The sequence below is a fragment of the Pristiophorus japonicus genome, chromosome 11 (genome assembly GCF_044704955.1).
Source record: "Pristiophorus japonicus isolate sPriJap1 chromosome 11, sPriJap1.hap1, whole genome shotgun sequence".
NCBI lineage: Eukaryota > Metazoa > Chordata > Chondrichthyes > Pristiophoridae > Pristiophorus > Pristiophorus japonicus.
Genome location: NC_091987.1, coordinates 144,997,718 through 145,018,935, shown reverse-complemented (window position 1 = coordinate 145,018,935; position 21,218 = coordinate 144,997,718). Strand labels below are relative to the sequence as shown.

The window sequence follows — 21,218 nt, the reverse complement described above, 5'->3', positions numbered from 1 at the left end:
TAAGAGATTCAGGAGAAATGTCTTCACCCAGAGAGTGATGAGAATGTGAAACTCACTACCACAGGGAGTGACTGAGGTGAAAAGCATAGATGCATTTAAGGGTAAGTTAGATAAGCACGGGGGAAAAAGGAATAGGATATGGTGATAGGGTTAGATGAAGTAGCATGGGAGGCGGCTCGTGTGGATCATAAATACCGTCACAGACCAGTTGGACCGAAAGACCTGTTCCTGTGCTGCAAACTCGATGTAATTCTCTGGTACTGAGAAAGGGTCACAGACCTGAAGCGTTGTCTATTCAGTGCAGTGCTGAGGGAGTGCTGCACTGTCGGAGGTGCCGTCATTCAGAAGAGACTTTAAACCGAGGCTCCGTCAGCCCTCTCAGGTGAACATAAACGATCCCACGACATTGTTTAGGACAAGAGCAGGGGAGTTCTCCCTGGTGTCCTGGGTCAATACTTATCCCTCAACCAACACCTAAAACAGGTGATCTGGTTATTTATTTAATTGCTGTTTGTGGGAGCTTGCTGTGCAGAATTGGATGCTGCCTTTCCTTACATTACTGCAGTGACTACACTTCAAAAAGTACCCCATGGGCTATAAAGCACCTTGGGACTGCCCAAGGTCGTGAAAGGCGCTATAGAAATGCAAGTCTTTCTTTTCTAACTACCTCTTTCCATAGATGCTGCCTGACCCGCTGAGTATTTCCAGCTTTTTCTGTTTCTATTTCAGATTTCTAGCATCCGCAGCATTTTGCTTTTTGTTCCGATCTGTGAGAGTTCTTCCAAGTCAGACTAGCTAGAAATTAATTTACTACACATGACCTACAGTCCACCATCGTCCTTCTGATTCAGCGGGCTAGATGATTAGCGTGAGTTGGCAGGTCCAAGTATTCCAACGGTCACAACGTCCATATCCCCACCAACTCAGGTGTAACCAACTGAAGGCGGTTTTACGGTTATGGGACAATCTCGCAGAGACTCCGCATCTTCCGGGGGTGGTGGGGGGGGGTGGTGGGGGGCGGTGGTGGAGTTAGGGTTCAGTTGAGGCTTGTGTTTGAAGGTTGTGGGAGGAGGTAAAATACGTACTTATAAGGGGGTGATGGGTAAATTTGAAGAGACATGACCATTTATGGGAATAATAATGCTGGGAGTTTTTACAAAGGCTACTAATAATTTTGATGTATACTTTAGCCTTTGCAAAGGATGGCTAGTTCAAAAATACAGCATAAAGAAGAAAAAAAGAAAGACTTGGATTTATATAGAAACATCGAAAATAGGTGCAGGAGTAGGTCATTCAGCCCTTCGAGCCTGCACCACCATTCAATATGATCATGGCTGATCATGCAACTTCAGTAACCCATTCCTGCTTTCTCTCCATACCTCTTGATCCCTTTAACCAGAAGGGCCACATCTAACTCCCTTTTGAATATATTTAGCGGATTGGCCTCAATGACTTTCTGTGATAGAAAATTCCACAGGTTCACAATTCTCTGAGTGAAGCAGTTTCTCCTCATCTCGGTCCTAAATGGCTTACCCCTTATCCTTAGACTACGTCCCCTGGTTTTGGATTTCCCCAACATCGGGAACATTCTTCCTGCATCTAACTTGTTCAGTTCCGTCGGAATCTTATACGCTTCTATGAGATCCCTTCTCATTCTTCTAAATTACAGTGAATATAAGCCTAGTCGATCCAGTCTTTCTTCATATGTCAGTCCTGCCATCCTGGGAATCAGTCTGGCATCTTTCACAATCGCTGGACGTCTCAAACCGCTTTCCGAAATGGCCTCCTTCTGCGCCGTAAATTTCTATGTTTCTATGAAGTACTTTTGGAGTATAGTCACTGTTGTAATATAGGAAACGCGGTAGTAAATTGCGTACAGCAAGCTCCCACAAACAGCAACGTGATAATTGTTGCGCATGAATAAAGAGTCTGACCAGATACTGTGAGCTCAAAGTAAAGTGTGACCTTAGTCTTTTATTGCAGATCTCCAGAGTGCATCTCCAACCTGTCAGGCCTCCTTAAATACAGGTGCTCCCAAGGGATTGTGGGATCCCATGGGACTCCAGGGGATAAGTCCTCTGGTGGTTAAACAAGGTATTTACAGGTTTACATATATAACAACACTACCCCTCCCCCACCCCCACGTCCCCCACAAAGTCAATAGTGTAACTATTTACAAGGTGAGTCGATCTGGGGGCCTTTCCCTGGTTGATCGTCTCGGTGCAAATGCTGGTTTTGGTGAATCGTTTGTTGGGCCTTTGCTGGGCTGTCTGGTATGGTGAGTCCTGCTGGGCTGCTGCGGGTGATGGGTTCTGCTTCGTGGTCAACCGCTGTGTTGGTTGTCACTTGTGTGTGTGTTGGGCGGTCACAAAAGGTAGGGTCTAATGTGGGTTGCTCTCGATAGTCCGTGAATCTGAGTTTGGTTTGGTCCAAGTGTTTCCTGTAGATAAGTCAATTGAAAGTTTGATCCGAAACACCCTACTCCCCTCTTTGGCCACGACAGTGCCGGAAAGCCACTTGGGACCTTGTCCATAGTTTAACACAAAAACAGTATAATTAATCTCAATTTCGCGTGACACATTTGCGCTATCATGGTATGTACTTTGTTGAAGCCGCATGCTTTCTACCTGTACGTGTAGATTAGGGTGGACTAACGAGAGCCTTGTTTTAAGTGCCCTTTTCATGAGCAGTTCAGCGGGTGGAATCCCAGTGAGCGAGTGGGGTCGAGTGCAGTAACTAAGCAGGACTCGGGAAAGGCCAGTCTGAAGTGAGCCTTCAGTTACCCTCTTCAAGCTCTGCTTGATTGTTTTCACTGCTCTCTCTGCCTGACCATTGGGCGCTGGTTTAAACGGGGCAGATGTAACATGTTTGATCCCATTGCGGGTCATGAACTCTTTGAACTCGGCACTGGTGAAACACGGCCCGTGGTCACTCACAAGCACATCAGGCAGCCGTGCGTGGCAAACATGGCCCGCAGGCTATCAGTGGTGGCAGCGGACGTGCTTGCTGACATTATCTCACATTCAATCCATTTGGAGTACGCATCTGCAACCACTAGGAACATTTTTCCCAAGAACGGGCCTGCATTGATGACATGGACCCGACGCCACAGTTTGGAGGGCCAAGACCATAAACTTAGTGGCGCCTCCCTGGATGCATTGCTTAACTGTGAACATGTATTACATCTGTGCACACAGGACTCCAAGTCCGCATCGATACAGGGCCACCACACGTGGGATCTGGCTTTCACTTTCATCATTACAATGCCTGGGGGGGTACTGTGGAGATCACTAATGAAAGTGTCCTTGCCCTTTATTGGTACCATTACCCGATTGCCCCACAGAAGGCAGTCTGCCTTATAGACATTTCATCTTTGCGCCACTAATATGGCTTTATTTCTTCCTGCATTTCTAACGGGACACTGGACCAACTCCCGTGAAGCACAGTTTTTTACACAGCTGATTCCGTATGACGACGCATCACATGCTAGTACCAAACGCTTACATGGATCATACAACACAAGCAATTTGTTTGAGCAAAACAGTTTTTTAGCTTTTACAAAGGCATTTTCTTGGCTTTTGCCCCATACCCATTCGTCTTCTTTATGCAGTAAGGTGTGCAGTGGTTCTAACAGTGTGCTGAGACCCAGTAACCAAAGTAGTTCAGGAGTCCTAGAAACAATCGCAGCGCCGTCATGTTCTTTGGCCTCAGTGCGTGCTCGATTGCCTCCGTCTTCGAATCGGTGGGCCTGATGCCATCCACCGTGATTCTTCTCCCCAGGAATTCCACTTCAGGCGCCAGGAAAATGCACTTTGAGCGTTTTAATCTGTGCCCCATGCGATCAAGCCGACTAAGAACCTCCTCCAGGTTCTGCAGATGCTCAACGGTGTCCCGACCTGTAACCAAGATGTTGTCCTGGAAGACCACGGTGCGCAGGACCAACTTCAATAAGCTTTCCATGTTTCTCTGGAATATCACCACAGCTGATCGAATCCCAAACGGGCATCTGTTGTAAATGAAGAGACCTTTGTGCGTGTTGATGCAGGTGAGGCCCTTCGAGGATTCCTCTAGTTCCTGCGTCCTGTAGGCCGAGGTCAAGTCCAGCTTCGTGAACGTCTTTCCTCCCGCCAGCGTAGCAAAAAGGTCGTCTGTCTTTGGTAGTGGGTATTGATCCTGCAGGGAGAAACGATTGATAGTTACTTTGTAATCACCACAGATTCTGATGGTGCCGTCTCCCTTGAGGACTGGAACAATTGGACTGGCCCATTCGTTGAATTCGATCGGCGAAATGATGCCCTCGATCTCCACTCTCTCTCTCATTATGTAAGGTACCGCTCTCGCCTTGTGAAGGATGGGTCGCGCCCCCGCAATTAGGTGGATCTGCACTTTTGCTCCTTGGAACTGCCCGATGCCTGCTTCGAACAGCGAGGGGAACTTGTTTAGGACCTGGGTACATGAAGTGTCGTCGACGGACGAGAGCGCTCGGACGTCGTCCCAGTTCCAGCGTTTCTTCCCCAGCCAGCTGCTGCCAAGCAGCGTGGGGCCATCGCCCGGTACCACGCAGAGTGGTAGCTTGTGCACCGCTCCATCGTAGGAGACCTTTACAGTAGCGCTGCCGATTACAGGAATCAGTTCCTTTGTGTAAGTTCTCAGTTTAGTGTGAATGGGAGTCAGGACTGGCTTTGAAGTCTTGCTGCACCACAATTTATCGAAAGTCTTTTTGCTCATAATGGACTGGCTCGTGCCCGTGTCCAGCTCCATTGACACAGGGAGTCCATTTAATTCAACCTTCAGCATTATCGGGGGACACTTTGTGGTAAATGTGTGCACCCCATGTACCTCTGCCTCCTCGGTCTGAGGCTCTGGTTCGTTGTGGTCCGCCATGGATTTGTCCTCCTCTGGAACATGATGGTTTGCAGGATTAGCAGAGTTTGCAGCTCGCCTGCACATACGTTGGAGATGTCCCATTATTCCACAGCCCTTGCAAACATATCCTTTGAAGCGGCATGAATGGAAACGATGATCACCCCCGCAGCGCCAACAAGGCGTTAATGGCCTAACATTCATCACCCTTGATGGTGGACTCTGAGACATCTGCGGACGTGCAGCTGCAGGCACGTGAGGCCTGCCCTGTACGTTACAATTCAAAAACAACGTTACTTTGTTCACAGTACTTGTAGCAGCACTCGTGTTCTGAGAGATTTGTTTGGTATTGTCACTGGTGGCGATGAACGCCTGGGCTATCGCTATGGCTTTACTCAAGGTTGGGGTCTTTACAGTCAAAAGTTTGTGAAGTATTACTTCATGGCCAATGCCAAGTACAAAGAAGTCCTGAGCATGTGCTCCAAATGTCCTTCAAATTCACAATGTTCTGCAGGCACCTTAGCTCGGCGACATAGCTCACCACTTCCTGGCCTTCAGACCTCTTGTACGTGTAGAACCGGTTGCTTATGCATCCAGAAGTCTGTCTTCATCATACGATTTCTCTGTGGGTTTCGCTGGAGCAAGCAGATTTTTCATGAGGCCATACGGTTGGTGCCCCGCAAACGATGAGGAGAATCGCCCTTCTTTTGGCAGTATTCGCTTCTCCTTCCAGCTCGTTGGCCACAAAGTATTGGTCGAGTCGCTTCACGAAGGTTTCCCAATCATCATCCTCCAAAAATTTCTCCAGGATGCCCACTGTTCTCTGCATCATTGCGGTGGGGTTCGTCATCCCATCCTCATCGCCAGTTGTTGTGTATGAATAAAGAGTCTGACCAGATACTGTGAGCTCAAAGTAAAGTGTGACCTTAGTCTTTTATTGCAGGTCTCCAGAGTGCCTCTCCAGCATGTGAGGCCTCCTTAAGTACAGATGCTCCCAAGGGATTGTAGGATCCCTTGGGACTCCAGGGGATGAGCCCTCTGCTGGTTAAACAAGGTATTTACAGGTTTACATATATAACAATAATGACCAGATAATCTGTTTTATTGTTACGTTGATTGAGAGATAAATATCGGCCAGGACGCCGGGATAACTCCCCTGCTTTTCTTCAGAATAGTTCCACGGGATCTTTTACATCCATCTCAGAGAGCAGATGGGGTCTCGGTTTAACATCTCATCCGAAAGACGGAGTCTGGCCCAGTGATGGTGGCGGGCAACATTCCAAGTGTGGGGGAGTCACTCCAAGGCAACTTTGTAACATGGCTGAAAGGAGGCGGAGACAGGGAGCAGCTGGTTGTTTGTGCCATTGGCCGTGCTGGTCACATGGTACATTAGCTACTGGTGTCCTTGCAGCAGGCGGCACAGGGCCCTTCCACAGGTAGGGATGCCACTGCCCATTGATGTAGTCATGATGGTACCAGCAGGGAAGTCCTGCTTGCTTGTGGTGCAGCTTGATCTGCTTGGTGTTGTTACATCGTTCCTCCTTCCTCCAAAAAAACCCAGAAAATGAGGATTTTGCATTTGGAAAACGATATCCCCGCCATACAAAAAAAAGGCAGTGGCAGAACACCTGGCACAAAATCTCTTGCCAACTAACAAATAGACCACCTACTACCATCTCCGTAACATCACCCCTCTTCCCCCTCTCCCTGCCTCAGCTCATCTGCTGCTCAAATCCTCATCCATGCTTTTGTTTCCTCTAGACTATTCCAATGCTCTCCTGGCTGGCCTCCCATTTTCCACCCTCTGTAAACTCAAGCTGGTCAATAACTCGGCTGCCCGTGTCCTAACTCACACCAAGTCGCACTCACCCATCACCCCTGTGTTCGCTGACCTACATTGGCTTCCGGTCCGGCAAAGCCTCGGAATTAAAATTCTCATCCTTGTGTTCAAATTGCTCCATGGCCTCACCCCTCCCTATCTCTGTAACCTCCTCCAGCCCTACTGTTATGTATGGAGAAAGAGTCAGACTGAACACTGTGAGCTCAAAGTAAAGTTGCTCACTAGGACATCGGGTAGGCCGTGTGTGGGAAACATGGCCTGCAGGCTTTCAGTGGTGGCAGCGGACGTGCTAGCCGACATTATATCACATTCAATCCATTTGGAGTACGCATCTACACAAGGAACATTTTACCCAACGACGGGCCTGCATAGTCGACATGTACCCTAGACCACGGTTTGGAGAGCCAAGACCATAAACTTAGCGGCGCCTCCCTGGGTGCATTGCTTAACTGCAAGCATGTATTACATCTGTGCACGCAGGACTCTTAAGTCCGCATCAATACCGGGCCACCACACGTGGAATCTGGCTATCGCTTTCATTATTATGATGCCTGGGTGGGTACTGTGGAGGTCACTGATGAAGGTGTCTCTGCACAACTCGATTGCCCCACAGAAGGCAATCTGCCTGTATAGACATTTTATCTTTGCGCCGCCGAAATGGCTTTATCTCTTCCTGCATTTCCACTGGGACACTGGATCAGCTCCCGTGAAGCACACAGTTTTTGACTCGGGACAATAAGGGGTCCTGGCTCGTCCAGGTTTTGATCGGCTGGGCAGTGACGGGTGATTGCTCACTCTCAAATACTTCCATAACCATGGCTAAATCTGCGGGCTGCGCCATTTCCACCCCCGTGGTGGGCAATGGCAGCCTACTGAGAGCATCGACACAGTTTTCTGTGCCGGCCTGTGGCGGATGGCATAGATGTATGCGGACAACATGAGCGCCCATCTGGCCTTTTGGCTAAGATCATGCGTAACTGACCTGACAGGGGAGTAACCATGACCCCAAAGTGGTTCTCCCTGGATCAGGAAGGTGGTTCTCCTATGCTTTTTGGAAATAGGAAGTGGGTGGGGTGGCTTGACCCATCCACCTCCACGGAGGTGTGTGGGGGGCCTGACCCATCCACCTCCATGGCACGAACCTGGTATTGCAGTACTTCCAGGAACGGTGCAGTGGCTCTAGGCCTTTTGGCTAAGAGCATTGGCGCAGAGTGATCCTTGATGTGTGCAAGGTGACCTCTGGCGTTTGTGATTTGACAAAGAATTGGAAAGATTGGCTACGAATTAAAAAAAAACATGAGCGCCCATCTCTGGATGCGGGCCAATGCATTAGTATTTATCCCCTTATTCTCAGAAAACAGGGGTATCAGTGGCTTATGGTCAGTTTCCAATTCGAATTTTAGCCCAAACAGGTATTGATGGATTTTCTTTACCCCATAGACACACGCTAATACTTCTTTTTCAATCATGCTGTAGGCTCTCTTGGCCTTAGATAGGCTCCTGGATGCATAAGTAACCGGTTGCAGTTTCCCGAAATCATTAACTTGTTGCAATACACACCCGACGCCATGTGACGACGCATCACATGCTAATACCAAACGTTTACATGGATCATACAACACAAGCAATTTGTTTGAGCAGAACAGTTTTCTGGCTTTTACAAAGGCATTTTCTTGGCTTTTGCCCCATGCCCATTCATCCCCTTTACGCTGTAAGACGTGCAGTGGTTCTAACAGTGTGCTGAGACCTGGTAAGAAGTTACCACAGTAGTTCAGGAGTCCTAGAAATGACCGCAGCTTCGTCACGTTCCGTGACCTCAGTGCGTTCTCGATTGCCTCCGTCTTCGAATCGGTGGGCCTGATGCCATCAGTCGCGATCCTCCTCCCCAGGAACTCCACTTCAGGTGCCAGGAAAACGCACTTCGAGTGTTTTAACCTGAGCCCCACGTGGTTGAGTCGACTCAGAACCTCCTCCAGGTTCTGCAGATGCTTGACTGTATCCTGACTTGTAACCAAGATGTCGCCCTGGAAGACCATGGTGCACGGGACCAACTTCAGTAAGCTTTCCATGTTTCTCTGGAATATCGCCGCCACTGATCGAATTCCAAACGGGCATCTGTTGTAAATGAAAAGACCTTTGTGTGTGTTGATGCAGGTGAGGCCCTTCAATGATTCCTCCAGTTTCTGCATCATGTAGGCTGAAGTCAAATCCAGCTTCGTGAACGTCTTTCCTCTTGCCAGCATTGCAAAGAGGTCATCGGCATTTGGTAGTGGATATTGGTCCCGCAGGGAGAAACGATTGATAATTACTTTGTAATCGCCACAGATTCTGATGGAGCCGTCTCCTTTGAGGACTGGGACAATAGGACTGGCCCACTCGTTGAACTCGATTGGTGAGATGATGCCCTCTCTTTGCAGCTGGTCTAGCTCGATCTCTACCCTTTCTCTCATCGTATACGGTACTGCTCACGCCTTGTGATGAATGGGTCGCGCTCCCGGAATTAGGTGGATCTGCACTTTTGCTCCTTGGAATTTCCCGATGCCTGGTTCGAACAGCGAAGGGAACTTGTTTAAGACCTGGGCACACGAAGTGTCGTCAGCGGACGATAGCGCTCGGTCGTCGTCCCAGTTCCAGCGTATCTTTCCCAACCAGCTCCTGCCAAGCAGCGTGGGACCATCGGACCATCGCCTGGTACCACCCAGAGTGGTAGCTTGTGCACCGTTCCATCGTAGGAGACCTTTACGGTAGCACTGCCGATTACGGGAATCAGTTCCTTTGTGTAAGTTCTTAGTTTCGTGCAAATTAGAATTAAGACAGGCCTTGAAGCCTTGCTGCTCCACAATTTCTCAAAAGCCTTTTTGCCCATGATGGACTGGCTCGCACCCTGGTCCAGCTCCATTGACAACGGGAGTCCATTTAGTTCAAAATTCAGCATTATCAGGGGACAATTTGTGGTGAATGTGTGCACCCCATGTACCTCTGCCACCTCGGTCTGAAGCTCTTGTTCGTCATAATCCTTCATGAATCTGTCCTCCTCTACAACATGGTGGTTTGCAGGTTTAACAGGATTTGCAGCTCGCCTGCACATACATTGGAGATGTCCCATTGTTCCACAGCCCTTGCAAACGAATACTTTGAATCGGCATGAATGGAAACGATGATCACCCCCGCAGCACCAACAAGGTGTTAATGGCTTTGCACTCATCACCCTTGATATTGGACTCTGAGACATCTACGGACGTGTAGCTGCAGGCATGTGTGACCTGCCCTGTACGTTGCGATTTGAAAACAACAGCACTTTGTTCACAGTACTTGTAGCAGCACTTATATGCTGAGAGATTTGCTTAGTATTGTCACTGGTGGCAATGAACGCCTGGGCTATCACTATGGCCTTACTCAAGGTTGGGATCTCTACAGTCAAAAGTTTGCGAAATATGGTTTCGTGGCCAATGCCAAGTACGAAAAAGTCTCTGAGCATGTGCTCCACATGTCCTTCAAATTCGCAATGTCCTGAAGACGTCTTAGCTCAGCGACATAACTCGTCACTTCCTGGCCTTCAGACTTTTTGTAGGTGTAGAACCGATACCTCGCCATCAGAACACTTTCCTTCGGGTTCAAATGCTCTCGGGCCAGTGTGCACAAATCATCGTACGATTTCTCTGTGGGTTTCGCTGGAGTAAGCAGATTTTTCATGAGGCCATACGTTGGTGCCCCACATGTTTGGCAGCGTTCTCTTCTCCATCTAGCTCGTTGGCTATGAAGTATTGGTTGAGTCACTCCATAAATGTTTCCCAATCATCTCCCTCCAAGAATTTCTCCAGGATGCCCACTGTTTTCTGCATCTTTGGGTTTGCTATCTGTATCTCGTCGCCAGTTGTTATGTATGGAGAAAGAGTCAGACTGAACACTGTGAGCTCAAAGTAAAGTGTGACCTTAGTCTTTTATTGCAGGTCTCCAGATTGCCTCGCCAACCTGTGAGGCCTCCTTAAATACCTGTGCTCCCAAGGGATTCTGGGATCCCTTGGGACTCCAGGGGATGAGCCCTCTGGTGGCTGTACAGAGTATAGACAAGTTTACATATATAACACCTACAACACCACCCCACCACCAAGATATCTGAGCTCCTTCAAATCTGACCTCTGATGCATCCCTGAATTCCATCGTCCCACCATTGGTGGTCTTGCCTTCAGCTGCCTAGCCCCTAATCTCTCCCTCCCTAACCCTCTCTGCCTTGCTACCTCCTTTAAAACACTCCTTTAAACCCAACCACTTTGGCCAGTCTTCCCTGTAAGGTGCGCAGCTGAACACTGCGCCAAGAAATCCGCGCAGCCGACTTGCCGGCATTTCAATGTAAAAACTGCACATGCATGTTATTTTGAATGACCCGCGCAGGGCCAAATAAAATTACAGAGAACCTGGGGCTGGACTTTCCGGTCCTGTCCACTTCTGTTTTTACCCTGGAGGGGCGGCAATGGTGCGGTGAACTCTTCCGGGTGGGCGGTCAGCCCCCAGTGGCCCGCAAGGGTTTTTGGGGTCGGTTTTGGCGGGGGCGCGGAGCCACATAAAAGGTTACTGCACAAGATGAAAGTTCACGGGGTTGGGGGTAATATATTAGCATGGATAGAGGATTGGCTAACTAACAGAAAACAGGAAGTCTGGATAAATGGTTCATTCTCTGGTTGGCAATCTGTGCAGGGATCAGTGCTGGGACCCCAACTATTTACAATCTTTATTAACGACTTGGAAGAAGGGATCGAGTGTAACGTAGCCAAGTTTGCTGACGATATAAAGATGGGAGGAAAAGCAATGTGTGAGGAGGACACAAAAATCTGCGAAAGGACATAGACAGGCTAAGTGAGTGGGCAAATATTTGGCAGATGGAGTATAATGTTGGAAAGTGTGAGGTCATGCACTTTGACAGAAAAAAAATCAAAGAGCAAGTTATTATTTAAATGGAGAAAGATTACAAAGTGCTGCAGTACAGCAGGACCTGGGGATACTTGTGCATGAAACACAAAAGGTTAGTATGCAGATACAGCAAGTGATCAGGAAGGCCAATGGAATCTTGGCCTTTATTGCAAAGGGGATGGAATATAAAAGCAGGAAAGTCTTGCTACAGTTGTACAGGGTATTGGTGAGGTCAACCTGGAATACTGCGTGCAGTTTTGGTTTCCATATTTACAAAAGGATATACTTGCTTTGGAGGCAGTTCAGAGAAAGTTCACTAGGTTGATTCCGGGGATGAGTGGGTTGACTTATGAGGAAAGGTTGAGTAGGTTGGGCCTCTACTTATTGGAATTCAGAAGAATGAGAGGTGATCTTATCGAAACGTACAAGATTATGAAGGGGCTTGACAAGATGGATGCAGAGAGCATGTTTCCACTGATAGGGAAGACTAGAACTAGAGGGCATAATCTTAGAATAAGGGGCCGCCCATTTAAAACTGAGATGAGGAAAAATTTCTTTTCTCAGAGGTTTGTAAATCTGTGGAATTCGCTGCCTCAGAAAGATGTGGAAGCTGAGACATTGAATAAATTTAAGATAGAGATAGACAGTTTCTTAAATGATAAGGGGATAAAGGGTTATGGAGAGCAGGTGCGGAAATGGAGCTGAGTCCATGATCAGATCAGCCATGATGTTATTGAATGGTGGAGCAGGCTTGAGGGACCGTATGGCCTACTCCTGCTCCTATTTCTTATGTTCTTATGTTCTTATTACCGCCCAGAAGAGGCGAGCTGGTGTGAAATACCCCTGGTGCGACACCGGCTGGCTTTTTGCCTCCCGTCCGCCCTGCAGTGCATCCTGCTGGGTCCAGCTGTGAAAGCGGGCGGTCTGAACTATACCGGCTGCAGTGAGGTAAGTAATGCCCACCTCAGGTAAGTGTGATTGGTTTTTTTTAAGGTATTTTTTGAGATTTATGTTGTGGTGGCGTGGCCTATGTATTGGGAATTTTTTTGTTTTGTTTTTTTTTCCAATTTTTCCAGTGTGCAGGTAACCCTTAGGTCTCCAGCAACAGCACCCTCTGTTGTACAGGTAAGGTATGTACAGTGTAAGGGTACATTCAGTGTGACATAACAGTGTTACAGACTTCACACAACAAACAAATATGCATATATAACAGATTGAACATCACCAGGGCCCAATTTTAATATAATTAACTGCAAACTAATGGGCTCAGGCACCAAAAATCTGCAGGAAACCAGCAGAAACCTGTCACAACAAATCTCGACACATTCTACTCAATTGGTCACACTCACTTTAAGCCAATTGATTGGGCATGATCACATGGCAAACCGAATGATCCTTAAGACACTGTAATCTAATTTCTTTGCTTGCTCTCAGTAATGCAGACCCGCAGGTGGGACCCGGAGGTTATCCTCTTGCTGTGAGGCTGGTCACTGAGTACTTTGGCCACAAAGCCTGAGTTTGACACTATCTGAGGCAGACAGCATGTAAATGTCCCATCTCCAGTCGCTGACATGTACAAGATTAGAGGGTGCAAATCTGACATGGAACTGAGACCGTCGCCACACAGCTGCTCCAAGTTTGGCTTTGATTTGATTTGACTATCTCCCCAACAGTGGCAACAAGGATGGAATGCAGAAAAATAAAAAATATTATACCAGTAGTGCATGTTTAAATTTGGCCTGTATAATTAAGGAAGGTACTCATTGCCAACTCGAGTATTAGTAAAATAGGATTATGCTGAAAAACATATTACTCAATGTCAACTGTGGCTCAGTTGGTAGCAGTCCAGCCTTTGATTCCAAAGGTCGTGGGTTCCACTTTCACCCCAGAGACTTTGCATACATAATCCAGGCTGCCACTCCAGTGCAATACTGAGGGAGTGCTGCACTGTCTTTCCGCTGAGATGTTAAACCGAGGCCCTGTCTGCCGTCTCAAGTGGATGTAAAAGATCCCATAACATTTGAAGAGCAGGGGAGTTATCCCCGGTGTTCTGGCCAATATTTATCCCTCAATCAACATCAGATTATCTGGTTATTATCACATTGCTATTTGTGAGAGCTTGCTGTGTGCAAAGTGGCTGCTACATTCCAAATTTCCTACATTACAACAATGACTACACTTCAAAAAGTACTTCATTGGCTGTAAAGCTCTTTGGGATGTCCTGAGGTTGTGAAAGGCACTGTGTAAATGCAAGTCCTTTTCTAGACCCTAAAGATCAATACCTCAGCTATGGGGGCAGCTACTCATTGAGGAGAAGCAGAGGCAGAACCTTTATACACAGGTTTGTATATTGGGGAATTTGCAAAAGCGCAACCTGGTGCCAATCACATCCATTTATACCAGGCACATCACAAGCTATTTAAATTTCCTCTGCCTGGAAATATTTAATGTGCCTTTTGAGATTCTGAAATATCGTCAGAAGTAAATGGGTTGTTCGTTCAATCAACACCCATGAATGACATGTGGTATTTGGAGAATAATTGAATCATACCACACAGGAGGAGGCCATTCGGCCCATCGTGCCTGTGCTGGCTCTTTGAGAGTGCTATCCAATTAGGCCCACTCCCCGCTCTTTCCCCATAGCCCTGAAATTTCTTTCAAGTATATAAACCAGATGGTAGGGTTCTCAATAGAACATACTCAGGGAGGACTAATTGCTGTTGGCAATGAATACCACACATAATACCATCCACGTTTGTAATAGGGTCCAGCAGCAGCAGTTTGAAGCACCCTATACAACCCAAACTTGATAAAGAGGGACAAAGCCGATGAACTAGTGTATGCTACACTGCTGACTTTCAAAGCAATAGATTGAGGCACTCACGAAGTCATGTGCTTCTAACAGAGTGAAGTAAAACCAGCCTTTTATTTAGCATAATATGCATTAGTGTTAGTGGTTGTTGCATTTATACACCCATGGATATTTCAGCACAGGAAGGTGTCAATTCAGCCCATCACCCGCCCATCAGTGGATGCTGGACATTCAACTGCACCTCCCTACACTATCTCATTTCCCATATCCATTCATCTTTGTCCTTTTCAAATATTAATCCAATTTAATTTTAAGTGATGTTGATAGTCTCTGCCTCAATGCCATTGCAGGCCGATTAATAGTGAGATTAGCAGTGTGCGCAATGATGCAAGGTTGCTGGTGCGAATGACACCATTTTCTTGACCAAATAACCTCTGAGCACCTGTCACAGAGATGCGGAGGAATTGCCGATGACCCGTGATGCCAGGTCTCCACAAAGGTAGCGTTGCACGCAAAACTCCCCAAAACCCTGCAGGCCTGTGCCGCTGGAAGTGGGGGGGTGCGGTGGGGGGGGGGGGGGTGGGGGGGAGGGGTTGGTGGGCGGAGGGTGGAGGGAGAGAATTGTTATCCTCGACATGTTTCCAAACTGACCCAAATCCCAGCTGAGCACAGAATACAAATCTGCAGCCTGCACTGTGTAGGGGCAATCCTGCAGTACTGCCGCCAGCATCATGGTGGCCTGCCATGTGAGCCAAACCAGCCGTTGACAGCGCCATCCACCTGGAGGGCGAGGAGCGGAGTGGGCAGTGAAGGGGATGAGATACAGGCAGGGGCTGTGAGAAGTGACTGACAGATGAGTAAGACGAGGAAGAAGACAGAGCCGATGGCAGTCAAGCTTCTACTGGGAGAAGCAACTGATGGGACCTTATCATAGAATCATAGAAATTTACAGCACGGAAGGAGGCCATTTCGGCCCATCATGTCCGCGCCTGCTGACCAAGAGCAATCCAGCCTAATCCCACTTTCCAGCTCTTGGTCCGTAGCCCTGTAGGTTACGGCACGTCAAGTGCACATCCAAGTCTTTTTAAATGTGGTGAGGGTTTCTGCCTCTAACACCCTTTCAGGCAGTGAGTTCCAGACCCCCACCCCACTCTGGGTGAAGAAATTTCCCCTCAAATCCCCTCTAAACCTTGTACCAATTACTTTAAATCTATGCCCCCTGGTTGTTGACTCCTCTGCTAAGGGAAATAGGTCCATCCTATCCATTCTATCTAGGCCCCTCATAATTTTATACACCTCAATAAGGTCTCCCCTCAGCCTCCTCTGTTCCAAAGGAAACAACCCCAGCCTATCCAATCTGTCCTCATAGCTAACATTCTTCAGTCCAGGCAGCATCCTCGGAAATCTCGTCTGTACCCTCTCTGGTGCAATCACATCTTTCCTGTAATGTGGTGGCCAGAACTGCACATGGTACTCTAAGCTTATTTAACTTATAATGCAAACATAAGGCTGAATCTTGCTGGCAAAATGACAACGCATTAATGATGCACACCGTTATTAATGAGTGAAAAGGCCAGCAAGTTCATGGGGGAAAAACATAATGGAAAGTCGTGCGGATTTGCAGAACTTGCTCGTCGATTTACGCCATGCCACTGTTAGTCTCGTGCAAATGGCATCTCATCCTTAGGCTCCTGATACTTTTAAGAATTTGCTGGATTTGCAATTTAATTGCCCATTGCACTCGCTGCAGAAAGTTAGGGCTCGTAATTAATAGCGCAAGTACCCTTTTAACGACGTGCTAATTACCAATGCAATGCCAATTAACCGGTACGAGTTCCGACTAGTCTGAACAAATCTCCCCGAGGGTGCAGGACCCCCATTCCAATATTGAAATGATGCCTGAGCTCTATTCAAGCGGGCACTGAGGCCGTCTAAAATTAAAAAGGCGCTGACATGTTTAGCGGTTAGTGCCAGATCTCAACGCCTTTCCAATCCAGCTGTGGAACGTTACAAGACAAAGTTGAACCAGCTACTAGCAGCAGAATTTTAAAAGTGCACAACAGTTGAGTACCACTTACCGAGTGCCAGTATAATACTGAGAACCACAGTCGCAGTCACAAAAATGAAGAGGGCTGCTTTTAACAGCTTGTTCCGACACCTCGCCGTTACAGGTTTTGCGTTCTCCAACACCTCCATTTGCATGATGTCCAAAATATATTTCACTTCCCCCACCCCCCGCCTCCTCTCTTCCCCCCACTGTGAAACAAGAGCTACGTTTTTCCTAACAGGCAGGGAGTGTTATGCACAGTCCGTCCTCTCTCTCTCTTTCTGTGAAAGAGCAGTGTCTGCTCTCCCTCCCCTGAATGCCACTTGGGAGATTGTAGATCCCTGTTTACGCTGCAGCCACCAATTTGGCCGCTGAGAAAGACAGCAGTGAGATTAATTGAATTGGACTTCATCTGCCCCAGTCAGACACAGCAAGCAATTCGTTACCCAGCTTGCAACCATCAAATGCTGAAGTAGCAGAGGTGCGCCGTATAAATGTCAATGTCACAGCTGCACTCCACTTCTGCACATGCATTAGTTGGTAAGTTGGTCATCGTATTAAAATGATTAAAATGCTACATCAAAGCAGAATCGCACCATTTACATTGTAATGTCATGTAAATAGATTAAGCTATTTACAGTGAAGGATTCTTTTAATTCTCCAATGCCTTATCTTCTAACAAATGATCTGCGCTTATTATCCTTCCCTGATTTGGGAATCATACCCACTGTTTACAATCCTCAGACGCACTAACACCCAGAGGCGTTCTTCTGCCACCGGCACTCCATGGATCAAAACTAAGGAACGCAGTCCTTATTGAATTACAAGATCATTTTCCATGTGACTAGAAAGTTCAGAAGTTATTTCTGTCAGCACTCGCTCTCTTCTATTGCGATTATTTCAGCAAGAAAATCTTGACAATACGAGTTACCAACACTCAGAAACCCAACACCTCTTCAGCATGAGTGCCATACAGGGGATGGAAATTCACACACAAATTCATACACCCGCCCCCTCTCTTCAACCTTCACTAACCCTCTCCCTTTCCTCAATCCTCACCAACCTGTTCCCTGTCTGTAATACATCAGCTCCATCTAGTGGACTACTGTGGTAATAAAACCATTGCTGTCATGCTCGACACGAGACTCCCAAAGCAAGCGCTCTACGCGGAGCTACGACATGGCAAGTGAACCCCAGGTGGGCAAAGAAAATGCTCAAGGTCAACCTCAAAGACTCCTTGACAAAGTGCAATATCCCCACCGACTGCTGGGAATCCCTGGCCCAACCCCGCCCTAAGTGGAGGAAGAGGATCCGGAAGGGCGCTGAGCATCTTGAGTCCCATCACCGAGAACAAACAGAAAACAAGTGTAAACAGTGGAAGGAGCATGCGTCAACCCAAGCTCCCCAACCACCCTGTCCTTCAACCACTGTCGGCCCCACCTGTGACAGAGACTGTAGGTCTCGCATCGGACTCCTCAGTCACCTGAGAACTCACTTTTAGAGTGGAAGCAAGTCATCCTCGACTCCTAGGGACTGCCTATAATGATGATGATGCTGTTTACAATAATAAACCATCAGGTAACAGGTCACCTGACAAGTTCCTGTGTTAAGAGCCATCTTGTAAAAGTATGTTTGTGATGCCGTAGAGAAGATATACCACATTTGGCGATGAAGGATGTGATTCCTGATTCCCTAGCTGAAATTTTTGTTGGTGGATGATTCCAGCCAAACAAGAGAAAGACTAGAGAGGCCCTTGTTTGCAGAACAACTAACAATCTAAGTTAAATTACAAGCATACTTGGCTGAACTGCCAGAGGCCATGCTTATGGGAATAATAGGGTGCTTGGGTGCATTTCAATGTGATCGTGAGACTTTCGGAGCATATGTGGAGTGGCTAGAAATGTTTTTCACTGCAAATAGTATCATCGAAGTCCCCAATGTTGAAAATCGTAACCGGGTGATGTTAGAAAGAAAACAGGCTACATTCCTAACTGAAGCAGGCCCCGAGGTGTATGAAACCCTGAAAAATGTGCTTGTTCCCATCAAGCCAAAGGATACATCACTTACGGAGATAAGTTAGAACAGCACTACAGTCCTGGGCCCCTGGAAATTGCTGAAAGTTATGGTTTTGGAACCTGAGGTCAATACATTGTAGCATTAAAGAAGCTCTCTATTCACTGTTATTTTGGAAACTTTCACAACCGAGCATTGCGTGACCGCTTTGTTTGTGGGATGAAAAATGAAGCGATCAGAAGAAAGTTGTTGCCAACTCCTAACTTGACTTTTGATTTAGCTTGTCAGACATCTATGTCAATGGATATGGCCGACCAATATTCCCAAGAATTTCGAGCCATTTCCAGTCTTCAGACAACCGAGATGAATCGCCTGCAGGTTAAAAGTAAAAGGCAGTTGAGCACCAAAGCCTCAGCAACTGGCCATGGTAACATTGAATTGAAGTCATGCTATCAGTGCCTGGGACAACACATTGCTGAAAGTTGTCCATATGTGAAGGCAGAGTGTTTCATCTGCAGGAAAACTGGGCATCTTGCGAAGGCATGCCGACTGAAGGGTATATCAACTTTCAAGGCTGTAAGTAGAAATCCCCAGAGACTACATAGCATGGAAGAAAAGCAACAGGATAAAGAGCTACATGTCATCAGGAGCACGAGGGTATCTAACAGCGATTTGAAAAGTATCATCCAAGTAGATGTTGCAGGAACCAAGTTATCCATGGAAATTGACACTGGCGCATCGGTGAGCGTAGTACCGGAATAGTTATATTTCGATAAGTTGAGTGCTTTTCCACTGGAAAAGTCAAAGATAGAGTTGGGAGGCTACTCAGGAGAGCAGATTCCTGTGGTAGGTCAAATCACCGTACCTGTGAAATACAAGGATCAATTTCAGAGCTTGCCTCTTTTAGTAGTGGCAGGAGACAAGTCTGCCTTACTAGGTAGAAATTGGTTGGGATCACCGAAGCTGCATTGTAATGAGATTTTTTGTGTTGAAACAAGATTTGCATCGAAGGATGATATCATCAAGAAGTATCCAAAGGTGTTCTGCAAAACCCACAGTCCAATTCAAGGCGAGTGTCAGAATGATGCTAGACCAGTTTACTGCAAGCCACGTCCCATACCATATGCATTCAAGGAGAGAGTTGAGCAAGAGCTCAAAAGACTAGAGACTGAGAACATTATTTCTAAGATAGATCGATGTAATTGCACTACACCCATTAGGTTGTGTGGTGATTATAAAGTAACCGTAAACCAGGTTCTAGAGGGTAATCTACCCAATACATTGCCAAATGTAGAAGATTTGTTCACACGCTGACAGGTGGTCAGATATTCTCAAAGTTAGATCTCACAAATACCTACTTACAACTTGAACTAGATGAGGAGTCCAAGTCATGCTTGACTATAAATACTCATCTAGGCCTATATCAATTTAATAGGCTACTGTTTGGAGTGTCTTCCACTCCCTCCATATTCCAAGGGGTGATGAAGATTTTGCAAGGCATTGAAGGGGTAGTATGTTATTTAGATGACATACTCACTTCAGCACAAAACAGGCAAATCCTGTTTGAATCAAGTCCTCAAACGGCTAGAGAACGAGTGACTGCTTGCAAGTGTGAGTTATTTCAAACTCAGTGGAGTACTTAGGGCACAGATTAGACAAATATGGTTTACATCCAACCAAGGGAAAACTGGATGCAATTAGAAATGCACCCACTCCCAAGAATGTCACTGAACTGCGATCATTTTTGGATTATGGGAAGTTCCTACTAAATTTGACTACAGTGTTACATCCACTGAATGAACTGTTGAAAAAACAGGTCCATTGGAAGTGGTCAGAATAATGCAATGCAGCATTCAAGGACAGTTGGTAGTGTGCGCCATGTTAGTTCATCATGAGGTATCTAAGGAGAGAGCTGCCTGCCATGTTAGGAGCTGCGTGTGCTGTGTTCTGTGAAGATATCACATTTGGCGGCGAGATGGAATTTTTTAGATGATTTAAAGCTAAAATTTTGATGGTGAAGGATTCAGCCAGCCGACAGAGAGACTTTGAAAGTTTCTGTCTTTGGAACAAAGCTACAAAATCCGAGGTAAAATACAGCACACAGTATGAACAGCTAGAGATTAAAATGTCAGGTGGAATCGGACATTTGGGGGAATATAGACATGACCGGGAACATTTTAAAGCGTTTGTGGATCGGCTAGAAATATATTTCACTGCAAATAACATAATCGAAGTTCCAGACAATGCAGTCCAGAACCGGGCTGTGTTGGAATGTAATAAAGCAATCTTCTTATTGGAGGCAGGTCCGGCATTATACGAAACCCTTGTAAATCTGCTTGTGCCTGACGAGCTTCAAGAGATTTTAACGAAGCTGGAGCAGCACTATAACCCCAAACCGTTAGAAATTGCTGAAAGCTATAATTTCGGGATTCGGAATCAAAAGGCTGATGAAATTATCAGTGATTACATCGTAGCATTAAAAAAGCTATCGATGCACTGTAATTTTGGAAACTTTCAAAACCGAGCATTACGGGATCGTTTTGTTTGTGGGGTGAAAAATGATGCGATTAGAAGGAAGTTATTGATGACGGATGACTTGACTTTTGAGATTGCTTGTCAGACAGCGAGGTCGATGGGCATGGCCGAACAATATTCCCGAGAATTAAATAATAATTATGGTCGTCAGTCAACCGAGGTAAATCACCTGCAGGTTCAAAGTAAAAGATGGTGGGGGC

At 46.8% G+C, this 21,218-nt stretch overlaps 1 protein-coding gene across 3 annotated transcripts in view; it reads right to left on the bottom strand.

Moving 5' to 3' along the window:
• Positions 1-17,199, bottom strand: part of phex (phosphate regulating endopeptidase homolog, X-linked) — a 162,812-nt gene extending 145,613 nt beyond the window's left edge. For all 3 annotated transcript variants that reach the window (XM_070894119.1, XM_070894120.1, XM_070894121.1), the window contains exon 1: positions 16,502-17,199. In XM_070894119.1, the coding sequence (XP_070750220.1) occupies positions 16,502-16,625 (124 nt within the window). In that variant the 5' untranslated portion in view covers positions 16,626-17,199. The remainder of the gene's footprint in view (positions 1-16,501) is intronic.
• Between the last annotated feature and the right edge of the window lie 4,019 nt (positions 17,200-21,218).